General features: G+C 46.4%; 1 protein-coding gene across 1 annotated transcript in view; it reads right to left on the bottom strand.

Moving 5' to 3' along the window:
• Window positions 1–12,886, bottom strand: part of SLC29A3 (solute carrier family 29 member 3) — a 271,683-nt gene that overhangs the window by 153,460 nt on the left and 105,337 nt on the right. Inside the window, exon 3 of the mRNA XM_085603462.1 lies at window positions 11,751–11,833. Within this exon, the coding sequence (XP_085459588.1) occupies window positions 11,751–11,833 (83 nt within the window). The remainder of the gene's footprint in view (window positions 1–11,750; window positions 11,834–12,886) is intronic.

The raw sequence follows: 12,886 nt of genomic DNA, 5'->3' as shown, positions 1-12,886 counted from the left end.
CTGCACATCCCCTGGGAGCCCAGAAATCTGTTTAACAGCCATTGCTGATGAAATCGCCCTGCCCACCATGTTGGTGTCAAGATCACAACCAATGGTAAACTTTGCCACATCTCTACTGTCTGATACTACTTGGGAGAGGATGGCCCGGGCCTCATCCTGGACCTGTTGCAGCACTTATGCAACCATTTCCCACAGGGAGTGGGAGCAACGGCTCAATAGGCATGCAGTGTTTACCGACTGCAATGCAAGGATGGTGAAAGAAATAATTATCTAACCCTCAACTGTCCAGCCTCTTGGATTCTCTGTCCAGGGGTGAGGAAGGGAATCCGCCGTGGGATGTAGAGGCTTGGACCACCAAGCTCTCATAGGTAGGGTGGTTGGTGAGGAAATTTGGGTCGTCCGGTGCAAGGCGATGATGCCGGGCAATTGTCCAATTCACAGGTGCACCTTTGCTGGCCTTGATCTGAAGGTCCAGGACCTCAGCTGCTCTTCGCACCACCATAGAGTATGCTGCTCCCTCCTCTGTAGCCATGTTAGGGGGAGAAAGTAGGCCAGAACCTGGAGATGTTTCCAGTTTGCTGGCCTCACCCAATTCCTCGTCAAAGTCCATGTCTTGATAAGGTTGGTCTTGCAAAGGGTCCTGCCACCCCTACCAATCTTCCTCCCTTCCTAGCCCTTCATAATAAGGCTGAGGAAACGACCAATGACCTAAGGGTTCTGTCAGCGCCGGTATTGGCATCAGAAGGCGCCAATTAGACTCCAAGTCGTCGGGGATGAGAATGAGGCTGGCATGGGAGCATCGGGAGTCTTTGTGTTGGGGCTGGTGCTGTTGAAGGTTGCAATGGTACAACCGGCTTCGAACCGGATCAATCGGCGGTTTCATGGGGCGTCACCGGTGCCAGAGCTGCCGGCGGGGAACCGGATGGAGCCACCTCTTAGCCTCTGGGGCCCAAAGGCAAGCCGGTATGTCCAGGCCGCCCAAATATGAGGCACATGGTGTCAAATTATTTGAGTTGGGACGGTAACACTACGACTAAGGGGAAGCGCGGAGCCAACACAGGCACAGGTTCCTCTCTCACGTCGGCCGACGAAGAAAAGAAGACGAAGAATGCTTCGATTTCTTTTGTTTTTTGTGCTTCTTACCAGACTGACTTGACCACTTCGAGAAGGAGGATGAAGACTTAGGACTTTTAGGGCAGGACCTTCCGCTTGACTGGGACCTTGAACAAGACCTCCAAGGATAACAGCACGATGCCAAGCACTGGGACACAAGCAGCTTTAGGGATGGCTCCCTCAAAGCTTTCAGATCCATGGCCCGGCATTCGAACCACGACTTAGAGTCATAGTCGCGCTCAAATTACCAGAGACAAACCAGGTATGGGCCTGTAACCAATATGGCATGGTAACAGGCACCGCACAGCTGGAACCCAGAAGTCTTCTTAGACATGTTAGGACATACTTATACACCAAAAAAGGGGTCGACAAAATGTCAAAAAGTGACAGAGGGTAGCTCTCTTCAAGGATCTGCCCTGGCTAGTGCGGAAAAACAAAACTGACATCAGCATGCCGAAGTGGTGCCTATATAGGTGATGCGGATGACAGAACAGTGCAGACGGCGCCAACAACGTCATAGTGCGCAGGGCTATTGCTCAAAGAAAAATCATCTGGATCCAGTCTGACAGCTAGGAAATTCAAAGGTAAAGAATCTGCAGCTGGATGTCTCTATCAGATTGGAGAGTTACATGGACACAATTATTTCTTTATTATTTTTTTTCCGGCTTCATTCTTTATTTCATTCCAATTTTAAACAGTGGTCACATATGAAAAAGTCGTGCAGATTATATACAGCATATCAAAGTGTTTGGCAAAAAGTAATCGATCTGAGACAGATTTAAAAATATAGGACAGAGGTAATTTTAAACCTAATTCGATTAGAAAGCTCTATTATTATTACTCCAATTCTCAATTGATTCCCAGATATTAATACCTTGAGCTCTCGCCTTCTTCCCTTTACAGGCAAAGATCGCCTTCTCTTGATGGTACATACCTAACAGCAGGACAAGCCAAGCCTGAAAGTTGGGGGCATCTACATCCTTCCAACGAGCTGTTAAGATTATCCTATATACACCCGTCCCCAAAAAGAGGCATGTTTCCTCCTCCTTGGTATGCCTCAGTGTATTATCATATCCCAAGATGTAAAGGGTAGGAGATTCAGCTACTAAGTGCCCAAACACTTCACGCCAAAAACCTTCTATCATACCTCTCAAAACTAAAAGTTTATCACACTCATATAACATATGGAGTAAATGTGCCACGGTTTTTCCACATCTCGGGCATTCTGATGTAGCTCTTTTCCCCAAGAATAGAGTTTGGCAGATGTAAAATAGAGATTGTATATAGTCTTATACAGCTGGGCTTTCAGATTAGAGGTCACAAACAGCTTCATTAAAAGGGTTAATGACATATCAATATCCACATTAGAATTATTCAGTTTCCTTGACCCGCTCGCTTCAATAGACTCTACGTTATCCCGTTGACTTTCAATTAAAATATCATATATAGTACCGATCCTTGTTGTAGATTTGCCCATACAAGCAAATAGGGGAATATTGTCCAATGAAATATCAGCACTTTCTACATTAAGAATCGTATTAATTTGAATAAATTTAATTACACTAGTATTAGAAATAGAAAATTTGCTTTGCAGTTGTTGGAATCTATTACCGTAGCCAGGCAGTAAGAAATCTCCTACCGTTAACACTCCTAAATATTCCCATCTTCTAGAAATATCATCGTATAATTGTACTGGTAGCAGTGTAGAATGCCATAACGAAGTATACTTATTATATTTAGGAATATTAAGATCCCTCACAGTTTCCCTCCAAATTCCCCAGGCGCTCGATATAATCTTAAACTTAACTTTCTTAAAGTATGAGGGTTCTAATTGCTTTACAAGAAGGCCATTAGCCTTATCTCCAATGACCAATTCATATATTGAGGGTATATAGCTATCCCCTATCACTATTTCAGATGTTTTGATAAAAAATAATGACGTCATCTGCTGGAGCATGGCAGCCCACAGATAAAATCCTAAATTAGGGATTGCCAAGCCCCCTCTTATGACTGGTAGAGAGAGGTATCGGATGGATCTCCTTATCTTCCCACACCCCCATACAAATCTACTCATCTGGGATTCCAGGACCTTGATAGTTTTATCATCCACCAATAGTGGGATCGCACGGAATAAATATAGGACCCTGGGTAAAATATTCATTTTAAGAAAATTACCTCATCCAATAATTGAGAGATGCAGGCCATCTATCCTTTTTAAATCATTCTTAACCTTTTGGAAGAGAGGATCATTATTTATTTTAATGATTTCATCTATCTTGGGAGATATAGCGCGGTAGTCTCCTCCAGCCACTTCCAATTAAGGAAAATTAAGAAAATCTCCCGGCTACTTACTTCCGAGGCTCTTACCTTGGCCCTGATGGCGCTTGTAATATCGAGGTTAGACTACGCCAACGCGCTCTATGTAGGCATCCCAGCCTACCAACTCAGGCGGCTTCAGCTGATCCAGAATCAGGCTGCCCGCCTGATCCACTTCCTCCCTAGAGAGCATCATGTCCGTCCCCTCCTGAAGAGCCTTCATTGGCTCCCTGTAGCCGCCCGCTGTAAGTTCAAGCTGGGTTGTATCATTTACAAATCTCTAGCCGGCCAGGGCCCCCTCTTTATTTCTTCCCTTCTTCAATCCTACGTCCCTTCCCGCACTCTCCGGTCTTCCCAAATGGTCTTGCTTTCCATCCCTAGATATAAGAGGAAGAAACACGGCGGGCTCAAGTTCTCCTTCCTGGCCCCCACTTTTTGGAACTCCCTCCCCTTGTCCCTGAGATTGACCACTTCGTACCCCAGCTTCAGATCTGCCCTTAAAACTTTTCTTTTCACAGAATCTTATCAATAAACGGCCTTTGCACTATCTTCTGCTCTCTTTACTTTGGCGCCAAGAAACCTAATGGTGTTAGTTGCGCCCTTAGAAATTTATTTAACATAACATAACATAACATATACGAACTCCTAGGTATACAGCACTTTCAACCTTTCTTGGGTCTTCAAATTGAGTATTCTGAGTACATATAACCATCGTTTTATCCCTATTTAGGGAATACCCCGAAAACTGGCCAAAGACTTGGGTAATCTGTTCAATTTTAATTATTGCCTCCGTGGGGTGAGATGTTACTACCGCCACGTCATCGGCGTATGCTAATATTTTAGTGTCGAAGGGGCCCACTGTAATCGGTTTGATTACCTCTGCGTCTAACAGTTTTAGAATGAGGGGATTTATATATAGGGCAAATAGAATCGGAGAGCATGGGCACCCCTGCCTAGTCCCACGAAATATATCAAAAAGCTGAGACTCATGACCCATTACCAGTACCATGGCCTTAGGTGTGTAATACGTAGCCTTAATGGACTTCACAAAGCGGGGGCCCATTTTATTTTGATCTAAAACCGCCCACAAGAATTCCCACAAAACCCTGTCAAAAGCCTTCTCGGCGTCCAGGAGGACCATCGACATCCGGCCCCCCGCGACACTCATGGCATCAAACAACGCAATAACACGACGGATGTGGTCCGTAGTGCCCTTGCCCGGAATGAAGCCATGTTGCCACAGGGAGACCAGATGCTCGACGACCCCCCTGAGCCGGTTAGCTAAGATCTTAGAGTATAGCTTCGAATCAGAATTTATGAGAGAAATTGAGCGGTAAGATGAGGGTAAGTTAGGGGGCTTATCTTTTTTTGGGAAAATCACTATATTAGTTTCCGTCCATGACCTAGGAGGGGTGCCACTCACTTGAATCCCTATGAATAAATCGAGAAGTAGAGGTGTTATGACATTGCCCAAAATTTTGTAGAGCTCCAGTGGTATTTTGTCAGGGCCTGCGGCTTTACCCGAGGCTAGCTCTGCGAGGGCCATTTGCACCTCCATCTGGGTTATGTCCCTTTCTAGGTCTTGCCTAGTAGCCATATCCATTCCTAGACTATCTTCCAGCTCGGTTACCCATCTAGCAAGTGCTTCTTTAATTGCTACAGGGTCTAACGTATCCTCGTTTTGATACAATTTCTGATAATATTTTTTGAAAACTTCTAGGATAGTCACCGGTGTTGTATATTCTTGCCCGTCTAACTCGATGCCAGTAATTAAGTTGCGAGATTGTTTTTGGCGAGTGCGGAGTGCTAACTGCTTACCAACCTTCTCCCCTGCTTCGTAGATCTTATTACGATGAGATTGATACATCTCAGCCACCCTCTGAGAAAACCTACTATTTATCTCAGTTTTAAGAATCGTCATTTCTCTAAATGTTGGCCCCCCATCCCCGCCCTGCATTATTAGAAGAGTATGCTTCTCCTCTATTCTAGCTAGTTCTTGAAGCTGTAATTCATTTATCCTAGCAAGTTCTTTCCTCTGTCTGGCCACGTAACTTATTGTCTCCCCCCGGATTGACGCCTTGAAGCAGTCCCAGACCATATCTCTTGAAGCGCTATACCGATTACAGTCGATAAAACCTTGCGCCCATACCTTAATATACTCTATGTACTCTTTATTAACAAGCAATTTCCTATCAAAGGACCAGCTTGAGCGAGGTCTAGACATATTGTTAATACTTAATGTGAGTACTAAGGGATTGTGGTCCGAAATAATCTTCGGCAGCTTACTGATTTGTATCCTATTGGCACAATTGGCACAATTACTTGACATCCAGATATAGTCAATACGAACATATTTATTATGCGGGTGTGAGAAATGCGTATACCCTGGATCCTGATGCTGCTTCAAATCCCATATATCAACCAGGCCTAGGCTTTCCCTGAGTTGTGAAATAGCTCTGTATACCTTCGGTTTACGACCAACATATTTATATTGACCTTGATTGTATACTAACCCATTTTGGGTCAGAGAGATGTTGAAGTCCCCACAGAATATCAGTGCCTGAGGCCAGGATGCAAGCTCCATTTCGAGATCAATAAAGATAGAGGGATCATCTTGATTGGAAGCATAGATAGAGCATATTGTAATTCCAATTTTGATCTTCGCAATCACCCACCTACCCATAGGATCAGCTGCTTTGCGTCTGGCCTGCCCCAAAAAGGATTTTGGTAAAATAGCAACACCTCTTGTTCTTGTAGTATGGCTTGTACATACCAATAAATTAAACCCCGGGACCCTCAATACATCTCTTTCTGCCCATGGGATGTGGGTCTCTTGAAGACATATTATGTCAAATGTATTTTGGGTAATTATCCCACACATTTGATCCCTTTTCCCCTATCATTGAGCCCCGCTACATTCCAGGAACACAGTTTTAGCCTAGCCATATTGTGTTATATTTGTTTTCCAATCAGATTCTACTGTGTGACCAAACTTAACATTAATCTTATGATTTCCATTTCTATTTCTATTTCTACAATTACGGTTGCCAGACTCACAATTATTTCTTTCAAGATTCCGTTTTGTAACATGTCATCTTTCACTGGTTGTATTCCTGCAATTGTCTCTGGGGTCAAATGGTATAGAAGTGTTCAAGGGTATGTAGCATTTGGTTCCACCTTTAACTAGTCCAATGCCTTCCCCTGTAAAATCCCAACCTTTGGCATTCATCAATAATTAGCAAAGGGAAAATTCCAGTCTCAGTCTGCCGTCTGATAAATTTAAAAATCCACATCCTCTTCATGTGTCTGTAACGCCCCACCATCTGACGTACAGTAATAGTGCAATTTAATTTGCACAACAAATCCTTTTCTAACAAATCCAAAGGACTTGAGTCGCAAACAACAAATTGGTGCTTCTATTCAAAAGAACCTATCTTTACTGAAAACTTCTCAGAAACTGGATTTTGGATTTGTTTATTTGTTACTCCTACAACTTGGATAGTTTTACTCCACAGAGGTAAATTTGGGACTTCCACTGCTCTAACTTTGGACCTGGTAGCACCGCTATCAATGAAAAACCAGAAACATCAGTTTTGAATAACGGGAATTGTTGCTCAACGTCTGGAACCTACGAAACACAGTAGTCACCGGTGAAATCAAAGTAGACTCCGAACTATACTTCGACGAAAACGATGGCTCAGTGTCATCAGCAGTGGTCCTTTGGGAAGCCTTCAAACCTGTGCTGCGAGATAGGGGGATGCTAGAGCGCATAAACGGAAGAAAGAGGCCCAAGAGATCGTAGCTCTGGAAAACAGGCTCTTAGAGCTGGAAAGTGAAGTAGGCATGGATGCTAACCAGCTCCTCCTACGTCAAATTGCAGTCACTCGCAAGGAATACCAACTGTTAGCCCGCCGAGAGACAAGATCACTCCTCCTAGCCACACAACATTGCCTGTACAAGGCAGTGGATAAGAGCAGGGAGGCTCCTGACATGGTTAGATAGAAAGGAGAGGGAATCCAGGTGGGTGACTGTCATTTATAAGGGGGAGGGGGGGTCATGTTAATAACAGCACAGGACATTGCAGACGCCTTCGCAAGCTAATATGCCGACCTCTACAAGGCCAGGGCTTTGGCAGATGACTCCCAGATTCAGGGCTATCTCCATTATATCAACCTCGCCACCCTATCCACAGAGGATCGGGAAACCCTTGACAAAGAACTCACTCTAGAGGAAGTCGCGACTGCAATAAGTAAGCAAAAAGTAGGGAAGACCCTGGGGACCTAATGGACTGCCAGCGGAATTCTTTAAGGCGAATTCTGGCTTATTGAGCCCATACCTACTAAAGATGTATGTGGAAGCTTGAACAGAGGTAACACTCCCTCCAGACCTTCGTAACGCTGCAGTGCTGGTAATTCACAAAGCCGGGAAGCCAACTATTGAGTGTGGATCCTACCGACCGGTCTCGCTACTGAACGTAGAAACCAAAATACTGGCCATTATTTTGGTGACTAGGTTGTTACCAGTCATTACTTCCCTGATTCACGCCGACTAGTCAGGATTTATGGCTGAAAGGGCAACAAGGTGTAACCTTCCTCGTTTAGCCAACTGGCTAGACTGGATCAAAGACAGAACTGACCCACATATACTTCTATCCCTTGAGGCCGAAAAGGCATTTGACGCCATACACTGGCTATTCATGAGGCAGGCAAAAAGAAGGTTCGGATTAGGGCCGATACATCTGGCATGGGTAGAGCTACTTTACACCTTACCATGGGCGAGGGTGCGGGTCAATGGAGCGATGTCGGTTGAGTTCCCAGTGGAACGGGGCACCAAACAGGGCTGCCCGCTGTCACAGCTGATATTTGCCCCAATATTGGAACCGCTAGCCTGCATAGTCATAGCCCACCCAGACATAAAAGGATTCACAGCCGATAGAGAGACAGGTCGAGATGAGCGGATTTAACTTTATGCCGATAATATCCTCCTGTATGTCACCAACCACATAGTGACGCTTCCAACCCCGATTCACATATTCGAGGAGTATGGAAGACACGAAGGTTATAGAATTAACTGGGACATATCCATCCTATATCCAGCTGGGGGGGGGGGCATAGATACACAAAGGTTTCCGGGTCGCCAGCACGTAGATAACGAAAGATTCAAGTACCTAGGCCTTTACATAACCATAAACATCCCACTGAACCTTGCTTATAATATCCAGAGGGTAGTAGCAGAATTCCATAGAGATGTGGAACAATGTCGACTGATGCCCCTTACACTAGTAAGCAGAGCAGGAATGTATAAAATGATCACACTACCTTAACAATTTTCTATTCTTCAAAACACACACCATAAGATACCCGAAGACGTGTTTAGGACAATTGATAACGAGGTGTGTACACTTCCTATGGGATGGAAGACCAAGCGAGGATAGCACTTCAGCGTAACCAATATAATGGTGGGATCGCCCTCCCAGACATAAGATCATATTATTGCGCAGCACACCTAATAGCTATCAACGAGTGGGGATACCTTCTGGGCGATCACCTCTCATATGCACTGGAAAGGCGCCAATTTGAATCAAACACTTATCTGCATTACCTCCACGGGGGCAAGGGATTCAGACAACTACTATCGGCAACCCAGAGGACGATTGAGGCTTTGAAGGGAGCGGAGAGACAAATAAGATGGGAAAAAAAATGTAGAGGAAACCCCGATATGGGAAGGCACATGCCTGCCAGAACTAGGGGAATTGCAGGGATTCTGGCTTACCCATCTTTCTTGTGTCGTGAGGTAGGTGGGAGGTATCGATAGCTGTGTTTCTTTGATCAGTTTTCTGCTCACCTTCCACGTTATGTGCGAAGTACGGATAGGTCTGGAGCAAGGCGTCCTGATCGCCAGTGTTGTCTAGCAGCGTAGCTCGAGGTTCGGGGCTGCACCTATTTATGCACTGTCGTGCGCCACAGTGTTGTGGACAAGACCTTCACCCCCGTCTCAGCACTCAGGCCAGGGCCCTGAGCCAAATGTGTCTTCCACTTACGTCAGTCCTGCATATTTTTGGGGGTTGCCCTGTCTACCGTCAGGACGCAGTGGCCTCTCTGTGCACTTCAGCGGTAATCAATGCCAGCAGTAGAATGGACGCCTCTAGGGGCAGCCCAGGTGCCACCTCTCATGGATTTGTGTGACTATCCGTCCTGATGGCCAGTGTGTTCAATTCAGGTTATGTCTTCGGGCCGTGGGCTTTCAGGTAAATCAGTTTCCAGGCTGTGGCCATGTGCTGTGACAAGGGACCATGCAGGAAATGTCCCGGTGGGCCGCCTGTATACCTCGGCATCTGAATGTGATATCTTCACCGCCATCGGAGGGTTCCCTAGGGCCGGTACACCATCAGGCTCCTGGCGACGGCGGGGCAGAGAGACAGCGAGCAGGCGGGCCCAGTGCGAGGCCCCGACAGCAGTTCAATAGAGCTACCAAAATGGCGGCGCTCCTGGCGTAAAGCTCCCAATCTCCCCTCCTGCGCAGGCCGATCCTCCTTTAACGGTCTGAGCCAAGCATATATAGGGGGTGTTGCAACTCCCCGCAGGCTCCCACTTGTCTTTAGGCTCCCCGGGGGCCGTGCGGGACAGCCCCGTCCCCCCCGGCTGCCTCCCACAGCCCCGCGGCAGGGTCCGAACCGAGGCACGGCTGGTGCAGGACGGAGCGCGGCGGCCCAGGCGGCCCGCAGCGGGCCAACAGCCGGCAGACCCCAGGGCAAGAAGCCGTGGGCACAAGGCGAGTACCTGTGGGTCATAGAGTCGCTCCTGCGGTTCCGGAGCCCAGCGCTCGGCAGGATCTCTATGGCGCTTTCCAGGCGGTGGCGTAGGCAGCCGCGGCTGTTTGCGTTGTTGTGTGCTTGCGCGTCTCACCGCCAGGGATCCCGAGGCGGTGTGCGGGGGAGAGGCTCTACGAGTGTTGATGGAAGTTGTGTTCCTTAGTTTGCTAGAAGAGCTCTGCCCCCGGAGGCCTGCAGCGTGCAGCCCGCTCCTCTGTCTCATGCCGGGGGCGCGATGTCCCTATGCCGTGCGTCTGAGCTCTGGTCTGCCCCCACTGTTCGCCTCACCTCCGCGCCGGCATCCAAATTCGTACCTTGTGTGTGGCTCTCACTTCCAGACACCAGTTCCTCCCCACCACTGAGTCACCGCCGTTTGCCTATCTGCCGGCTGACGCGAGTCCGTCACCCAGATTGTGGCCTCGCCGATGTTTGTAGGCCGCGCGGGCTGCCACACTGGTGGGTCGTCTTTTACGTTAGGAACAGCGGCTGCTACCCCACAGAGGGCTCGTTCAGGTGCCCCTGTATTTTGCGTTTCGGTGTGTAGGGTTAATGGCAGGATTCGCCGTCAGATTCAGGATAGATGGCGGATATTAACTTCAGGGCTGACAGGGCCCCACTACAGTGCGGCCTTCTTGTCGCACGCCCCCTAGCGTCCCTCCGGGCACCAGTGCCCTTTGTGTACAATTTTCAAGAGATATCCATGGAGCCGTGAATGGAATTGGAACGGTTCACTAACTGACACAGAAATGCTGCACACGTTCAAGTCAAGGTTAATGTATACATACCCCGTTTCTTTTAACAGTGAGCACTCATTTATACCCTTATCTTTAGTAAGACCAGCTGTTTTTTCCCCAAAATGTCATCAGTGACAAAAAATTGGTTGCATGAAATGCTATTCAAATATCTAAAATGAACCATGCAATGTATCTAGAAACCTCAATATGTTAATAGATTTATGTTAATTGTATGTATGTGTTTATGCATGTCACAACCAGAGGTATAATTGTAGGTCTTTAATGGAGGTTTAGGAAGTGGGTTCCTATAAGGAGCTGTGTTATTTGCAAACAACTGGGATTCAAGTAAGGCCTACACACTTGGAGAACTAAAAGGGTTAAAAGCAATAATTCTGTAAACCATACACAGTTCAAAAATGCCCAATTGTAGGATGGACGGTACTGAATGTACTCTGACTGAATTCGGACTTTAATAATGCCTTACACCATATGCCTCTGACATAATACCGGCTCTTAAAGGGCATCTGTCGAGGCAGTGGACATTAAAGACTGACCTAGCCTGACGAAGGATGGGTATGAGCTATTAGAACATTCGTTCTATTCTGAATTGTCTGCAACAGAAGTTGGCAATATTCCAATTTTCCAGTATATCATCATTTAAACCTAGTCTGCAATCAACAGTGTTACATATTGTAAAATGCTGAAAGAACCTCTCTTTTCCAAACCAATTCTATTAAAAAATGAGAAGGTACAAATGATAGAAGATAATCACGTACCTGTTGACGAGCATGAAGTTCACCATCATGAACAGGACTGAGGGCACCGTTGAAGCGATGGCAAGGTAGCTTTCAAAGTAGTTCTGTAAATAACATAAAATACATCAATGAGAATACGAAACATGATGCACACTGAATACAAATCTTGGCACCACTGATGCTCATCTCCCATGTATTAGACCTTAGATGTGCAGTTAGAGAAATTTCTTATATTGAAGGCTACTAAAACTCGTTTTTATCACAAAGTAACCTTATATTAACACATTTTTTCTTAATTTAAAGCACTGTGTCAATATCGTCAATGCCATGTAATGGGAGGGTCAGTGGAGAATGTGCGACTAGATACAGTCTCTACGAGAGGGAGCAGTACAGAAAAAAAATAACTTGTGCTTCAGGTATAGATTTTTTGCCTCAGTTTCCTCACCTTTTGATATCTTAGCAGTAGCTATATGGTGGTGTGAATGGATTCAAAACAGAAAGTCCTGTAGGACCAAGCGGGAAAAATGTCCCTCTCAGAGAACTTGGCCGTCCAAACAATAGTGCTTTGTGAACCTATGGAGTGTTGCCCACGTAGCCTCCTGACAGATGTCTACAACAGGGACTCTGGGTGCTAACGCAGTGGTAGCAGCATGGCCCTGGTAGAATTAGCATGCAGTCCTTTCAGGGGCTGCTTTTTAACCAATGCAAAGTAAACATTAATACAGAGCACAATCCAGTGGAAGATGGCTCTCTTCTGCACAGCCTTGTCTTTTTCTCTCCAGCGAACCCCACAAAGAGCTGATTGTCTAGCCAAAGGTCTTCGGTACGATCTATGCAGAAGCGGAATGCTCTCTTGGGGTTCAAGCGATGGAGTCTTTCCTTCTCCTTAGAGGGATGAGGCTGACTATAGAACACCAGCAAGGTGATGTTTCGCAGACATGGAACAGCACCACAACCCTAGCCAAGAACGATGCCGGTGTCCGCAAAACCAGTTTGACTGGGAAGAGCGTGGTGTGCGACGGGTTAACACAGAGCTTGAAGTTCACTCACACGCTGCGTCAATGTTATAGTGATGAGGAACTCAGTGTTGGGGATGATAAGGTGCAAGGTGCAGCTGTGAAGTGGATCAAAGGTAGTGTACATCAGAAACATGAGGA

Source organism: Triturus cristatus, chromosome 1_2 (genome assembly GCF_964204655.1).
Source record: "Triturus cristatus chromosome 1_2, aTriCri1.1, whole genome shotgun sequence".
Classification (NCBI taxonomy): Eukaryota; Metazoa; Chordata; class Amphibia; order Caudata; family Salamandridae; genus Triturus; species Triturus cristatus.
Note: the sequence above shows the minus strand (reverse complement) of the source record. Positions and strands in the feature narration are given on the sequence as shown.